The sequence below is a fragment of the Schistocerca serialis genome, chromosome 7 (genome assembly GCF_023864345.2).
Source record: "Schistocerca serialis cubense isolate TAMUIC-IGC-003099 chromosome 7, iqSchSeri2.2, whole genome shotgun sequence".
Lineage (NCBI taxonomy): Eukaryota > Metazoa > Arthropoda > Insecta > Orthoptera > Acrididae > Schistocerca > Schistocerca serialis.
Window position 1 is genome coordinate 550,770,655 of NC_064644.1, and position 17,743 is coordinate 550,788,397.

The window sequence follows — 17,743 nt, forward strand, 5'->3', positions numbered from 1 at the left end:
TCTTTACCCAGCCATAAAATGATATGAGAGTTCTCTTTCATGATCTGAATTTGAACCCATTGTTAGCCAAACAAAGCTGGCGTCGTTGATCGAGACTCGGCTAGGCATAAAGAGACGTAAAATATGGGTTTCACGAGTATCAGTTTACAAAGTTGAATGTGCGAACCTGGAAATAAATGGCGATATGTTTAGCACTGTACTGGGAACCCCATGAAGCTTATATTGCCCCTGAGAAGTAACTACGAAAGGTATATAATGCAGTGCAAAGCACAAGGGGCAAACGCCATGAAGCAAAGTTGTGGTGATGGACGGCGAGTAGAACCTAGTACCTATACAAATTGTTAACTAAACACAATCAGATGACAGATGTTAAATATGTTCACCAATAACGTGATATTGGAACCTGAAAGGACGAAACAAATTATTTTTGCCTGGCATGTATTCCAAACCGACACCTTTCACTATTCTCTTATAACTATGAATAGACATGAAGCAATGGAGGTCCAGTGTGGGCTGTAATTATCGTACGGCAGCGAAACTTAGTACACATGCTAAATTGTACGTCAATGCGGAACAGATTTACAGTGGAAATAAATTACTTTCACTTTTGGTCGGGAGTGCTAATCTGGCGCTGTACCCTCTGTATAACGGTATAACGTCCACGCTGTCATTTGACAAGCCATTAACTGACTGAACAGTAGGGCTGTCGGGAAGAGAGACCGTTTGCCGTTAGAGTAACTGTTTCATCTGAACAGCAGCAATTATACTGCTGCAGTGCGACTGTACCGCCAGCGTAAACGTCTGAGGAGAAGACCGATGTCATTAAACGATTTAAAAAAGTCGATAATGAAATTCTAAAACACAAGTTAGCTTGGTGTGGAACATGGAAAAGGAAGGCGTCCCATCCCAGAGGAAGCTATTGACGAGTTTGCTGTTGCTGACCATGCAGCACATGCTCTGAGCACTATGGGACTTAACATCTATGGTCATCAGTCCCCTAGAACTTAGAACTACTTAAACCTAACTAACCTAAGGACAGCATACAACACCCAGCCATCACGAGGCAGAGAAAATCCCTGACCCCGCCGGAAATCGAACCCGGGAACCCGGGCGTGGGAAGCGAGAACGCTACCGCACGACCACGAGATGCGGGCTGCAGCACATGCCCCGGGCAGTGCTAGCGCTCTTGCACTGCCACAAGTATTGTCCATCCCGTGGTCACCATGTAATGTAATGCTATTGTAAATATAATACTGCCATTCATCTGTATATTTTAAATTCTTTTTGTTCCATAATAATTTTGAAAAATTAAGAAAATACTATAACGAGAGTAACCTTTTGTTTAGTTTATCTATTTAAAATAACCTCTTTGATGTAGGTGGAATAAATGTATTAAAACATATTTTGTAAATAATTATGTAATATTTCAAGTACAACTGTAATTAATCATGTCAATTTTGTATGTATATGCTGTCATGCAATTGTAGATGGTTCATACTTAGGGTTTTTGTAAGCAAAAGTGTAAATTGGAAAGGTGTAGGGATCATAGGTAGAACGGAATTCTGTTCTGTGGTGGAATGGAAAAGGTGGTGGGGCGCGCGAGTGAGATTTGGCGCGCAAGTGGCTCACACAGTCGGTAGCTGCCCTGCAAGTGGTGAACACGCATTATGTTGGTCAAGCACTAGAGGCCCCGAATTGACCTGCAAGACTGGGTTTGTGGCCTCGGACGTGTTCTACATGGTTGGCGCAGTACAGTAATAAATTAATAGCTCAGAAATTTGTAATTTTATCGTCGCCACCAAGAGGAAGACAGAGCAATGTACATCAAGAGCCGTACCTGCGCAATGTTACTACGGAGCACCGCCTCATGCCACCTTCGACATCAGTAACAGGCAAAGTACTTTATTTAGAAGTGTATCACAGTATGAGCCATCCATCTTCAATCAGCGGAATACAAGTGTTAAATGTACCTTTGTGTTTAACCGTGATTTTCCTATGTCATTTACCTCAGTAGGGTCCTTACCTAAACGAATTTATTCCCAGTATCCTGATGTTTATTGAAGCTCGAATAACAGTAAATTACTGGCAAGAGTACTGTTTTGGTAGTAAATTCTGAAAATCATTATTGAATACTAAAGTTTGCACGTATCAGTTTAAGGGCCACAGCATTGCGTGACCATGAGGATAAGTTTTCAATAGTATTTCTGAAAGTAAAGTAACATAATTGTTTAACTGCAACAATCTTAACAGTAGTTGTTCGTGTTACTTCTCCATGTCAAAGAAAGCCAGACAAATACTGGTGTTAGTAAAACGTTAACAAATAACAGTCCTAAAGAAATGAAATTTAGTTGTGTTAAATAATAATTTTGGTCATATGAATGACAGCTATAAGTTTAATATTTTTTTTTGTATCCTTGTTGAAACATACGTGTGTGTTCTTTAAATAATTACTGAAGTATAGTGATAAATTCCGTAAGTAACAGAAAGTGGGATTAATAGTACTAACTGCCAAGTGACCATAGTAAATGAAAGTAGTTATTTATTCAGTGTCGAAAATTGACTTCATCTTTTTGTGTAGACACTGTCCCCGATTTGGGCTGGCGGCCGTTTTTTTAAGCGAAACAGTTTATTGTTATAACAGGCTTTGTCTGATAAAAGGTTTCCAAGAGTAATTATTCTCACTGCTTTTCCCACAAACTGTATGATTCGGAGAAAAATAGTTCGATACTTTACCATTGGGTTGAACACGGTTAAAATCTCCCTCCGAGAGTCGATGGTTTGAAGTGTTAGTGCTGCGTGATTTTGTGGTGGAGTTCCTGCTGCTACTTATGGCACAATTCTGACATTCCGAATCGCGGATCTTCCGTCTTTACAGTGGTAGAACTTAAACGTTCGGGTACCGTATTGACGAGAACGCGAAAGTACCATTGCAGTGTTCTTACAAGACCCAGGCGGTGCAGCAACTGAAACCTCATAATCCGCAGCAACGTTCTGATTTTGCTCTCCGAATTCCGGCACAGATCGAAGTTGATGACATGTGACCGGCAATATTCCATGTAGTGACAAGCCACATTTTCCACCACAGGGTATACACAGAACTGTCGAATTTGGAGTACTGTTAAACCACTTGCTGCGCGAAGTGTCATTGCGCTCGTCGTACGTGGCTACATGGTGTGGATTCATGAGTATCGTTATTCTCGGTCCGTTCCCCTTGGCAGAAAATGTACCCAGAGTGTCTGTCATCTTTAATGCGACGTCTGCACATTATCGAGACCTTCTCCCACAGTATGGGATTTTGCTATGTATGAGCGAAACTGTGCGGAAAGCATTGTCTTCACGCAAGATGGGGCAGTGCCTTATCTCTCTCGCCCAGTGAAAGATGTGCTTAATGCAGCCTTGCACGAACGTGTTGTCTCCAGAGGTTTTCCTGAGTCGTAGCCTGCAACATGACCTCATTTGAGCCCATGTGTTTTTTGACTCTGGGGATATCCAAAAGGCCACGTTTACAGAGGACACGTTCGGTCTCCGCCTGACCTGAAGGCAGATATACAGGAACACGTTGCTCAGATCAACCGGAACTGCAGCGAGCAATAAAATGTGTAAGAGACCGTTTATAATAAAATCGACATTATGCCTTTCTCACTTCTCCCACACGTCCCGGTCCTAATGACTTACATGTGGAAACATTTCTTGCATTCACAGCGCCAAATTTGCACGTGATGACCAAAACCGGAACCAATTTTTTCGTAGCGTAAATCGTTTCCGCATTAACGCATTACCATTTCTAGCTAAGTTTCGTTACCACGCGATAATAACAACCCACCTTGGACCTCCGTGAGTAGTTGCACTTGAATTATAATCTACCGGTATTACGAACTGTATGGAGATGTCTGTGAAATCAGAAACCTAAAGGCCGCTTTTGCAGAAGTCGCCAGTACGAATCGCCACAAAAGGAAAGAGAGGTATATTCAAGTTACCATAAGTAGTATGGTTAAAAATTACTCCATATGACACCCAGACATGAGAAAAGGCAAGACAGGCAGACGGACGATATGGCGGCAGCAGAGAAGGAAAACAGAATTCTGTTTGGTGTTTAGGTCGAAGAAGTGGAACACTTGGAGCTGTTTTCATACGAAGCTGTGCGATACAAACTGTCACCTTCCATGAACAGTGAACCCCCGCACATCCCAGCGGATATCAATGTGTGTGAGTGAGTGTGTGTGTGTGTGTGTGTGTGTGTGTGTGTGTGTATGTGTTGCTAGAGTTCAGCGACCAATTGACGGATGGCGAATGGTCAAAAACGGTATACCTGGGTATGCTCCGTGTGCGAGTATTTCTGAATTAGGGCCTAGGAACATAGTTAGCTCGAATTCATGTTTCAGCCCTCTGAAATGCACTCGAGCGCAATCGCCTTTGTGGGCCAGCCTCATGTTCTGGACTTGTTTGAATGCCGTTTCTCATTGGTTAATGAGGATAAACTCCTCAGGTCTCCGTGGTTAGCTGAATTAAATCAACACCCAGCATCAAACTCCTCTGTAGTGGCATGTGCCACCCAAAAATCAGTTTGAATCAGTTCTGTTACAAAATGAATTAAATAGTAAGAACATCAAATCAAAAGTGTAAAATATCACCGTAAATTAATAATCAGCCAACGTGAATGCTCAGTCCGCAGCAGAATACGCGCTAATCTGAATTTTCCTGGTAGGTCAAAACCGCGATATGTTCGCTCTGAAGATGGCCCCTGCGATGGGCTGAAACCGGTCGGCACTAAACAAATAAAAAAACCGCGATTAAGACTGTTTTCTTAACACTAAGTTAAGTTTATATCAATCACTGTTACTCCTCAACCATGTTGTTCAAAACTGTGTGCCAAGCCGTAAATCGAACCTGGGACCTTCGCGAGGAAGTGCCCTATTAACCGATCTATCCAAGCCGGACTGACGTACTGCCCTTACAGTTGTACTTCTACCTTCAAATTCTCAAAAGTTCATCCGGCTACCCTGCAGGACTGGCACTTCCGAAAGAAAGGTTACTGCCGAGTGTGCGCTGATTCGGAACCTCCTCGCAGATTAACACTCTTTGCTCGACCGCGTCTCAAACTTGGAGCATTTCTAATGCACGGGCTAGTGCGGCAGAGCATTTTGGACTCTCCACTGAAGAGTGAAAAAAAAAAAATCCCAAGGCTGTGTCCAAGGAATTTTTCAACAGTCTCTCTGTTTCCAGGAGTTGTAATCCTGCAAAGTATGCAGGAGAACTGAGAATTTTGGAAGTTAGACGAGAAGGTTCTGGCGGAAGTAAAGCTGCGAGTGTTGGTCGTGAGTCTTGCTGCGACGGTTCAGTCGCTAGAGTACCTGCCACAAAACGCAAAGGTTCGAGGTTCAAGCACCAGTCTGGCAAATTGTGTTAATCTTCCAGGAAATTTCACTCATTAACCATTCCAGTTTTCTCTCTCTCCATCCGAACTGGCCCCGGATGGCCCAACAGTATTGACCGACCGCCATGTAGTCCTCAGCCGTTGAGGATACGGATTTGGAGAAGTCCTGAGTTCGAGTCTCGGTCTAGCACACAGTTTTAATCTGCTAGAAAATTCCATTGTCTATTTCGATTGTAAACGCAAACTGCTAATTAATGGCTCATATGTTACAGGATAGCTTGATGTATCTGTTGTTTATATTGTGGATCCAGGTAAAGAGGCCTAGGCACGATAAATGTTTTTACTGAGAGTATCTGTCTGTGTAGTGGCGATCGCCATCCTCACTTAAGTTAAGAAACAGACATTACTTGGCTCTGGCAACTCCCATCTGTATCATAGTTTGAATTTAATATTGTCAGCTTATTCCGCTTGCTCGAAACTAGTAGTCTCCATTCTATTTATCTGCAAACAGTCACGTGATAGTGGATGGCTGATGTTAATGACCTGTTATGTATTCTGGGTATGTTATTGAAAATTGTAATGTGGAATATGCAAGTTAATTTGAGAGATTACAGGGCACTCCACTTCTGATTTGGTGTAGGGAATACTATCTACAGCGATTTGACTTCATACATTGTGGTGGGCAACAGTTTATGGTCTTGTTTGCGTGCTCTAGGGAATGAAATACCGTAAGCTTTACCTCCATTCAAAGGAACAGGGTGCCGAATTAAACGACTGCAGTAAAAGCATAGCGTTGGTGGGGCGACAAAGCGCGTTTTTTCTGGAGAATGATGAAGAGACATTTCCAGACAGCCCCGTGCTGTGGTTGCATTGTGCAAACACATTAGCTTTGGTGCAAGACGTCCACGTATAAGGCCTAGCGCCGAAAAGTCGCCAACAGCGCATTGTAGGCCTTGCTAGCGAGCAAGCCACCAAAAGAAATGTAAACGTTCTGCAAATGTCCATGGGACAGAGAAAACGGGCGCCCAGACATGCAGACTCTGTTTCAAAACATCTTTTGTTGATGCGAGTTTATGGACGTTCCCTGTAAACTTTTAAATGGACACAACAGGGGAGATAACAAGCTGTTTATGGAGGGCTGTGCTTCCACCCTGTACTGTGCTAGCAAAAGACACAGCAAAAGCGTGGGAAAGAGGCCACGAAGCTGAATTTTTTTCCATTTTCTGCCAATTAACTTTAAGTCTCTGATTGGTCAAATCGGTTTGCAGTGCAAATACCATTCACCGAGCTTAGAATGCCAGGTTCCAGCTCGTGATTGGCTTGTGCGAAATTGGGGGAAGTCAAAAGAGAGAAATGTGCTTTTGGAACCGAGCTGAGGAGGCAACACAGAGAAAGGGAGATTGTCACTCTTGTACAAGTCTCTTGTACTGGCGCTTCCCTAGTAAAGAACTGCAGATCTCTACCTAAATGGTGAGACTTGTGTCCTTTACTAGGGTGCGACTTAGAGCCTGTGTCAGTCACCTTTTGAACCATCAGGGGTACTGCTTATATCATCACGGTCACAACGAGTGATGCGTGGGTGTACTTATTTGTCTTGAGTCGGCCATCTAAACATTTGACTTATTCAGACACGCACAGTCGTGGCACTGAGTCAAATTGGTTTGGCAGACCAGCAAACGTGTCCACCTGCACACTGGAATCCATGGGGGTTTCAGAGGCTCTTAGGGAAGTACCTGCGTTCTGAATTAACCGAACGCAAGACCGCATGCTTGCATTTTTCGGGAACGCGCATGTAATAACAGATTGCCGCCGTCCATGACTTCAGTCACCGAACGCATCGAAGTGTGGCGCCTTGACCAGTAGGATGGTAAAGTATTCGCTGCTGCAAAGTAGGGCTATAATATCTATTTCTCAGCACCCTGTTCTTTTGAACTATATTTTTCCTTTTTTTGTATGGTAGAGTAAAGATGCTTGGTGGTGGCGTAGTTTGATGCCATAACCTGGATTCACGTGTATGGAGTGAGATAGAGCGAGTAGTGTTCGGGTTAGTGTCGTGTGTCGATCCCCAGCAGATCACTTTGTCCACCATGGATCCCATTTATTAAGGTTTTTGTTAAATTAATATTTTTTGTATGATGTCTCTTTAATAATTGTTTAAGATCAATAAATCGATTGTGAATTACAACTTCTTCCTGAGTTCTGATTAACAGTTCCTTGGCATTTTCATGGCAGTCTAGATCAGAAACATAAGGAGTAGCTTTTTCACTTGGTGTCCACTGCGTGGATCTTTTACTTCATTAACCGTAATCTTCTTTCAAATTTTGTAGACTTGTCATAAGTATTTATCAATTTTTTAACTTAATGTCGTTCTCAAAAAATATTTTTAAAAAAATTCATTCGGTCGTTGTTGAAGGCAATGTAATATCTATCAACAGTTGTCTAGTTCAAAGTCAGTTTAATTAATTTGGGAGGTAACTTCTCGGATTGCCTTGCATCGTGTTCTGTGCTGTAATAAATTGATTTGTGTTTTTAATAAATACGTTAATAAACTTGTGGCCCAGCATCCTTCCACTCAACATCAGCTCCCTACCACACAGCAGTTACGACTGTAGTTGTTCATTGAGGGTGGACTCTGAATCAATGGAAACATGTCGCCGTTTCTGGTCAGAACAGGTCGATGGTCGTAAGAGGCAGGCAAACAGCTGCTCGAAACATGCACTCCGCCATGGTTGCAGGCCACTTGGGGCATTAACTCTACATTCAACTCTACTGTCGTGGGGCCTGTGGTAGTAATGGAAGGCGCCCTGACAGTTGCGGTGTACGTGTATATTATTGCCGCTCGATGTCTTCTCCAACTGTGACGGCATCATGCGGCACGATTAATGTCATTGTCTCAACACCAGAATCATGCTTCAGTGGCTTCAGCAGCAAGACAGTGAACTCACGTCGCTATCTCGGCCACCAAACCCGGCTCATCTCGATCGAGATCCAATGACTGTTAGCAGAATATGGAATCGGTGGGTTCAGAAGGGTAATAAGGAACGCCGTGCTGGATCACAACGGCCTCGTATCACTAGTACTCGAGATGTCAGGCATCTTATCCTCATGGCTGTAGCGGATCGTGCAGCCACGTCTCTATCCCTGAATCAACAGATGGGGACGTTTGCAAGACAACAACCATCTGCACGACGACGTTTGCAGCAGCATGGAATATCAGCTCGGAGACCATGGCTGCGGTTACCCTTGACGCTGCATCACAGAGAGGAGCGCCTGCGATGGTGTTTTGCCATTCGTGCACCCAGGTTCGTAGTCGAGTACGTCATTTTTTCGGATGAATCCAGGTTCTGTTTACAGCATCATAATGGTCGCATCCGTATTTGGCGACATCGCGGTGAATTCACATTCCAAGCGTGTATTCGTCATCGCCATACTGGCGTATCACCCGGCGTGATGGTATGGGGTGCCATCATTGGTTACACGTCTCGGTCACCTCTTGTTCGCATTGACGGCATTTTGAACAGTGGATGTGACATTTCACATGTGTTACGACCCGTGGCTCTACCCTTCATTCGATCCCAGCGAAACCCTACATTTCAGCAGGATAATGCACTACCGCATGTTGCAGGTCCTGTACGGACCTTTCTGGATACAGAAAATGTTCGACTGCTGCCCTGGCGAGCACATTCTCCAGATCTCCCACCAATTGAAAACGTCTCGTCAATGGTGGCCGAGCAACTGGCTCGTCACAATACGCCAGTCACTATTCTTGATGAACTGTGGTATCGTGTTGAAGCTACATGGGCAGCTGTACCTGTACACGCTATCGAAGCTTTGTTTGACTTAATGCCCAGGCGTGTCAAGGCCCTTATTACGGCCATAGGTGGTTGGTCTGGGTACTGATTTGTCAGGATCTATGCACCCAAATTGCTTGAAAATTTAATCACATGTCAGTTCTAGTATAATATATTTGTCCAATGAATACCAGTTTATCATCCGCATTTTTTCTTGGTGTAGCAATTTTAATGGCCATTAGTGTATATAAATTTGACCAGCAGCTTCCATACTGCATGATTCTTTTTTAAAGAGAAAAAAAGTGGCTGAGAAGTGTGTAGAAATGTGTGCGAAGGACTTGAGGCCATTTGACAGTTTAGGTTTTCTAAACTTAGGAAAAATATACGGCTCAGTGGATATTAAAAACCACATTCTGGCGGTATGCAACGTAGTGCGAAGAAAGCTTAGTATGAGAGAAAAGCTTCTTCTTTCGGACATCTACTTTTTAGATTAACGTAATACGACAAACGAACTTCGTGTTTGCTAAAATGCATCTGCGGACTTTTGAATGAATTATTTTGCCCATTGTAATGGGACACCCTCCTGTAGCATTACTTTTCCTCAACAGAAGTAGGTGATACCAAAAATATTTACGAATTTTTGAACAGGTTAATATTAATCTTATTTATGGATTCGTCCGTCGTTTCTTAATAGAACATTTCGATATTGAGGGTTGAATAACACTTAGGTTAATATTATCTCAACTGTGTCTCTAACAGAATTTCATATGATCTTCTGCACGACGTGGTATATTTCAGGCTATAATCCATAAAAAGAATTACTTTATTTTCGTTGTTACAATCGATATGTACTAGCTCTGTATGTACAGTTAAAATTATTTTTTCTTTTAGAATTATCTACAATTACGGAATATCTGGCACACTTAAAATCCTTATTAATAATTCCGAAATCTGACGATATTTATTACGTTTAATTTTGGATTCATTTATTTAATAATGATACAAATTGGTGGAGATTCATTTGTCAAGAAAATTTGTTAACTCTTTGGAATATTCTTAGTACCTCAGAATGGATTAGCAATGGGTATGCCTCTGACGTTTTCGGACGTGTTTTTATTTCTGGCAATAACAAAGTAGTTTTCGGTTTTAAAGTGGAAATTGTAAAGAAAGTGTGATATAGAAAAATGTGAGCGAGTAAAATCAACTATTCAGGCAATTATTCAAAAGCTATTACGTCAGTTGGATCAATGAGAACCTATGATATTAAAAATTTCAGCTTCAAGAATCAACCCCTAGATGTGAAGAACTGGAGCCAACTACAAGAAAAGAAGATAAGTAAAAAGTTTATTGTAAGTCTTACTTCTCTCGAAGCTTATTAAAAGAACTAATATGAAGTCAGAGACAATCAATTCAGCGAACCTGCAGTATACAATCTGGAAAATGTGATTACATTGTTATAACTAGGATCATATTTGGCTGAAACACACTAAGGATACAGAAACTGGACTTCCAAAACCTTACTTTAGTTGGCGTTGCAGTATAATAGACATCTTCAGGTTCTTAATTGCAAAGGATCTCGACTTTCAAAGATGGCACAGAAGATCCCGACTTTCAGAGATGGTTCTGGTCACTATACAAAACATTTGTTAGATGTGATCTGACGATGGTTCTAAATAAGCACAGATAGTAGTAGTCGAAAGAAGTAGCAGAGAAAACCGTTCGTATGGAAATAAATAAATAAGCCAGAAATAAGGGAAAGAAGGATAAATACAATCCACAGTTTTCTGGGCTGAAAGAATTTGTATAGTGTACTGAGTCTCGTCTTGTGATATGTGGTAAAGAAACTTTCGAACCGTACTCGTAACACTACAGTGAAAGTGCACAGAATAAAATGCCACCTAGCGAACCACCGTGGCAAGACGGGCTGCATGGTAGCAAGACTCCTTCAGCCTGCCTGGGTTCGACTCAACTGGGCAACCTGCCCGTTCGGCTGATGACGAGCAGCGGGTTGCCTACCTGGGGTCCTATTCTGTATCGTTCATACCGATTGGTGTAGTAGGTTAGTCTCGGTAGTGACGTCATTTTCGGTTCTTTATCCAAATATCCTATTCAGTAAGCTTCTGAGACCTGTTTCCGAACAGTCCTCCCACGTATTTTACGACAATTGTACCGACAGGTTTTGGATTTCGGTGTGGCCCTCTCGATGGGTGAGCTGTGGTTTTTGTACACCTATAATTAGTTATTTTAAACATATTTAGCGGTTTTAGCTTTGGATTTAGTGATTGTGTTACTAAAGAATCACCAGAGGACGCATCCGGTTGGAAAGTGAGTTCATAATAGACTATTTTCCTTTGTTAGAAATATGGTTAGGTTAGGTTGTTACTGTGAATGATTACATCGAAAAAACGTTTTTGGTCAATATTCTCTCAAAATACGTGTTGTTTTTATGCAAATATGAATTTAAAGATCATTAAATCAAGACATAGGCTCTGCTTACTTATATTACATGAGTCAACTGACGTTACTAGTGACTTTGTGCACTTTTTCCCACAAATCGTATAGTTAGTAACTATCCGAACGTGTTTACAACTTTCAAGTAACAATGGAAAGCAATTATGTGAAGCCTGATATTGGAAACCTACCAAACTTCCACGCATTTATGACTTACGCAGCACCATTTGGCAACGAAGTCAGCCTACCTTCCTCTACGCAATAGTAAGAGAAATGAGCGCTACTTTTCTGTTATTTGGCGTGTCCAAGTGAATACCGGCACAGTAGCTCAACGTGTTCGGTTATAGGGCCGCGTGCTCTCTGTAATAAAAATCTGAGTCAAGGAATCAACGATCAACTTGAATGGATGTCTTGTGATTTCCGCCCAGACCAAACGCAGCGAACTAAATCGAACAAAATGAAAGAAATAAAAAAAAAGTGGTTAGCGCGCTGGAATGCATTTCAGCTGAGAATCATGGAAATGGATATACTGCGCCTAATACTGTTTAGGAGGAGGCAAGAGCGATGAAGGCCGGCACGTGTGGCAGGTATCCAGCACGTTCTGAGACATTGTTATTCGTGAATGTCAAGATTTTTCTGCAATATTCGTTATTACTTACATGTAAGACCGCAATTCCTCAGTAATGATTTTGTCATTTCTGTGTATTTAAAAAACGAAATATGAAATTGCTGTGACTGCAACAACCGACACTGACCTTTATATTCACCATTTTTTCCGAATATGTAGCGATTTCCGAGTATGCGGCTAGACAGGAATCTAAGAGCACAACTTAGATTACTGGGAATGTAACTAGCAGCAGTCATATTCATAATTTTGCTTGTCACTAGTATTTATCTGCAATCGAATCCTCAACAACAGTAGACAGAGATGAAAGATCTCTGCCGTAATATTTTTAGACTGTAGCACCATATACGAAGCATTTTCATTCATGAGATGCATGTTATAAACTTCGACGAACTGCAGCAGCTCTCGAAAATGCGTTTTTTCAATTTTGTTTTTAAGACCCAAATCGTTGACGTGTCATATAGCGAAGTGGGCTACTTAATCATTTGGATCTCTAGGAACGAGTTATAACCACTTATATTCTTATTCTTTGAAACTCTCAGAATCAAGTTTTCGGGTGTTTTTATAGATGTATTAGTACAATTTGGTCCTACACAACTATTCCTAACTCATTTTCCCGAAGCGTAAAATCCAAAACACGATGTCAGTGTGAAGGAGAATAAGATGACATAATGCGCCATTTACGACAATCTGCAGAATACAGTCAAATACGCTATCGTTATTATGCTTACATGGAAGCATGCGGTCAGGGAAACTATAAAAATTTCTATGAATTTCAGCTGAGAATCATGGAAATGGGTATAGTGCATCTAATACTGTTTAGGAGGATGCAAGAGCGATGAAGGCAGGCACGCCAGCTCGATGGAATGCGGCGTCATGCGTTATGGCAACGTAAACGCGATTTTCAGTACTTCCAAGAATAGCGCGCCTGTGTCGTCTGCTAGCCGCTTTGTGTTCGTTGCGCTGTGCGCGCTGCAGTGCGCATGCACGGATCTGCGACCGCTTGCTTTTCATTGACTTGCGCGACGCGAACCGACAACAGCGTTTCGGTTCTCTAGACCCGAACGGTATCGCTACCGAAATGCGTACTGAATAATGCAGGGGCTCTAACTCGAGCACTAGACCGTTCGGTGCTCTTAAGGACCGAAGCGATCGGCACAGTGGCGGAAAGATACAGAATAGGCACCCCTATTACACGATGCACTTACAATTCACCTATGCACCAGCGCCCCAAGCGTGCATATCTGTAACTACAGACTGGTTCACCGGTCTCTATTACACCGCCCATGCGGGATATACAGGGTGTTTCAAAAATGACCGGTATATTTGAAACGGCAATAAAAACTAAACGAGCAGCGATAGAAATACACCGTTTGTTGCAATATGCTTGGGACAACAGTACATTTTTAGGCAGACAAACTTTCGAAATTACAGTAGTTACAATTTTCAACAACAGATGGCGCTGCGGTCTGGGAAACTCTATAGTACGATATTTTCCACATATCCACCATGCGTAGCAATAATATGGCGTAGTCTCTGAATGAAATTACCCGAAACCTTTGACAACGTGTCTGGCGGAATGGCTTCACATGCAGATGAGATGTACTGCTTCAGTTGTTCAATTGTTTCTGGATTCTGGCGGTACGCCTGGTCTTTCAAGTGTCCCCACAGAAAGAAGTCACAGGGGTTCATGTCTGGCGAATAGGGAGGCCAATCCACGCCGCCTCCTGTATGTTTCGGATAGCCCAAAGCAATCACACGATCATCGAAATATTCATTCAGGAAATTAAAGACGTCGGCCGTGCGATGTGGCCGGGCACCATCTTGCATAAACCACGAGGTGTTCGCAGTGTCGTCTAAGGCAGTTTGTACCGCCACAAATTCACGAAGAATGTCCAGATAGCGTGATGCAGTAATCGTTTCAGATCTGAAAAATGGGCCAATGATTCCTTTGGAAGAAATGGCGGCCCAGACCAGTACTTTTTGAGGATGCAGGGACGATGGGACTGCAACATGGGGCTTTTCGGTTCCCCATATGCGCCAGTTCTGTTTATTGACGAAGCTGTCCAGGTAAAAATAAGCTTCGTCAGTAAACCAAATGCTGCCCACATGCATATCGCCGTCATCAATCCTGTGCACTATATCGTTAGCGAGTGTCTCTCGTGCAGCAATGGTAGTGGCACTGAGGGGTTGCCGCGTTTGAATTTTGTATGGATAGAGGTGTAAACTCTGGCGCATGAGACGATACGTGGACGTTGGCGTCATGTGGACCGCAGCTGCAACACGGCGAACGGAAACCCGAGCCCGCTGTTGGATCACCTGCTGCACTAGCTCCGCGTTGCCCTCTGTGGTTGCCGTACGCGGTCGCCCTACCTTTCCAGCACGTTCATCCGTCACGTTCCCAGCCCGTTGAAATTTTTCAAACAGATCCTTTATTGTATCGCTTTTCGGTCCTTTGGTTACATTAAACCTCCGTTGAAAACTTCGTCTTGTTGCAACAACACTGTTTTCTAGGCGGTGGAATTCCAACACCAGAAAAATCCTCTGTTCTAAGGAATAAACCATGTTGTCTACAGCACACTTGCACGTTGTGAACAGCACACGCTTACAGCAGAAAGACGACGTACTGAATGGCGCACCCACAGACTGCGTTGTCTTCTATATCTTTCACATCACTTGCAGCGCCATCTGTTGTTGAAAATTGTAACTACTGTAATTTCGAAAGTTTGTCCGCCTGAAAATGTACTGTTGTCCCAAGCATATTGCAACAAACGGTGTATTTCTGTCGCTGCTCGTTTAGTTTTTATTGCCGTTTCAAATATACCGGTCATTTTTGAAACACCCTGTACCTGGCGCACATGCGCAGAAGACTGTAGTAACGCGCCAAGTGCAAATAGAACTGTCTGAACTCTTGTAACGACTTCCGTTCTGCTGCGCGAAACACGGCTATGACTGAGAGATATTGGAACTCATTTGTTCAAATTACTTCTGTGAGCTTAAGGTTCTTACGCAGTAAGAAATTGTTCTTTATCATTATTTATTACGTAATTGTTATTCTCTTATGTAGGTTACTACTGTTCTGAATTACAGACTCCATAATTAGCTTTATATTACAACACTTACTTACACAGGTATATGTATATCTACATTTACATTTATATAGCATATTGAACATGGAGGATCCACTTGTTTTTGGAGCTCTTGCCATGGCACTGACAATAAATCTACGGATTAGAGCAGAACGACGACGAAAACGAAAAGCCAGACGTTGCTGGGTTCGATCCTGACTGAAATAAAGAGACGAAGGCAGCTAATGGAAGACTTGCTAATGAAAGAACTGAGGTCCGATGATCCGCAACAATTTCGGAACTTCGTAAGGATGGACATAGCCTGTTTCGAGAAGCTACTGTCTATGACAGAAGATGGGATTAGCAAGTGTGATATAGTCATGAGGGATGCTATCTGCCGCCGGCTGGGGTGGCCGAGAGGTTCTAGGCGCTACAATCTGGAACCGCGCGACCGCTACGGTCGCAGGTTCGAATCCTGACTCGGACATGGATGTGTTAAAAATGGTTCAAATGGCTCTGAGCACTTCTGAGGTCATCAGTCCCCTAGAACTTAGAACTACTTATACTTAACTAACCTAAGGACATCACACACATCCATCCCCGAGGCAGGATTCGAACCTGCGACCGTAGCGGTCGCCCAGTTCCAGACTGCAGCACCTAGAACCGCTCGGCCACCCAGGCCGGCCATGGATATGTGTGATGTCCTTAGGTTAGTTAGGTTTAAGTAGTTCTAAGTTCTAGGGGACTGATGACCTAAGAAGTTAAGTCCCATAGTGCCCAGAGCCATTTGAACCTTTTTTTTATGCTATCTGCCTTCTCGAAAGTAAGAATTACTTTCACTGATGAAATACCGGCACATGTCCTGTAATGTTGCAAGCTGGTTGTAACATTACGTTTCCTGGCGACTGGAGAATGTTTTATGAGTGTGGCATTTAGCCAAAGAATAGCACAGCCCACCATTTCAAAAGTTGTGGATGTATGCACTGCAAATTGCAACACTTTAAAGCACCAGCATTTAAAGGTGCACTTGTGTTATTTTCCGATATACATGGGCCACTAAGAGTTTCGCAGTACTCATCTGGGCAAAACTGCACGGACTTTCTCGGCTATCACTGCCAGTTTCTCTTTCCTGGCTTACGGAAATAAAGCAAGACATGCAGTCAAATGAAACATGAACTTCTGTCTAACGTTATACGCATATTACCCAGAAATAAACGATTGCCAATGTACCTTATTAGGATATAGCGGGTCATACATACACCTTTCCTCGCTGTATGCCTGAATTAAGACGTTAAACGCCTCTTTGCTCCATTCTATTTCTAGAATATGAAGCAATCAATGCAAGAATGCTTATACAAACAGCACAAAAGAAAGTCTATTGGCAAAAAACATTGCTTTTTAACTGCATTTATGAAAACCTGCTTACTGAAAAAAATGCGGGAAATCTCTAACACGAAAATTTGTAATTAGCCACTGGCCACCTGACAATAATCAAATAACAAGCAGAAACCACTGCGGTACCCGATTCTGCGCATGTGCGAGTTATCAATGCCTAGTGCGCATGCGCGGATTGTCGGCGGTTTAAAACTGCTCTGTTCTAGCACGCGGATAACGTGTCTGCTTATTTTCGTAGTTTCACCCGTTCTACCGTTAGATCGCCGTCGCTCTAGACCAGTGTCTTTCGCGGTAGATGGTAGTGTAATACTGCTTTGACACTCACGCTTGGGCAGTTTAAAAGAGACGTGTGTATACATCTGGTGCGGACATCTGGTCCCACCTGCAGAAACCTAGCGGGTACTTTTCTGATCCATAACGTGCAGTATATTCGCCTTATTGCGTTCCGCCGATCGACCAACGCGGCAGGCGGATGGTCGTAATGTAGCGGCTCAGCAGCGCTCGGCCAGCGACTCACCGCTCACGACTTCCTGGGCGTAGTGTACCGCCTGGCGGACGGAACCCCCACTGATACCCCGGGAGTGCTGCGCCTCGTACCTCGACTGAAACACAAAAAACCGGGTCTCTGTGTCGTCGGCCAAACAGTTAACAATTTAAATTTAATGCACTGCAGTCAGAAATGAGCGTCTTGTGTCTGCACACGTGACACAATCTAACGAGAGGACAACACGGCAATCTGATTTTTGTAGCCGGCCGCGGTGGTTTAGCGGTTCTAGGCGCTCAGTCCAGAACCGCGCGACTGCTACGGTCGCAGGTTAGAATCCTGCCTCGGGCATGGATGTGTGTGATGTCCTTAGGTTAGTTCTAGGGGACTGATGACCACAGATGTTAAGTCCCATAGTGCTCAGAGCCATTTTTTTTATTTTTGTAGGTTTTTTTTTCCATGAAGTTCAGAACTCTAATATTAATCTCCCAAAATAGATTGATGCAACTCTCAAAAATTCTCGAGAAAAAGCGACTTCGAAGTTTTCAGAGCGTC

At 43.1% G+C, this 17,743-nt stretch overlaps 1 protein-coding gene across 1 annotated transcript in view; it reads right to left on the reverse strand.

Annotated features, from left to right (window-relative positions):
• LOC126412553 (lipase 3-like) overlaps window positions 1-17,743 on the reverse strand; it is a 146,594-nt gene that overhangs the window by 14,627 nt on the left and 114,224 nt on the right. Inside the window, exon 6 of the mRNA XM_050082204.1 lies at window positions 17,222-17,306. Within this exon, the coding sequence (XP_049938161.1) occupies window positions 17,222-17,306 (85 nt within the window). The remainder of the gene's footprint in view (window positions 1-17,221; window positions 17,307-17,743) is intronic.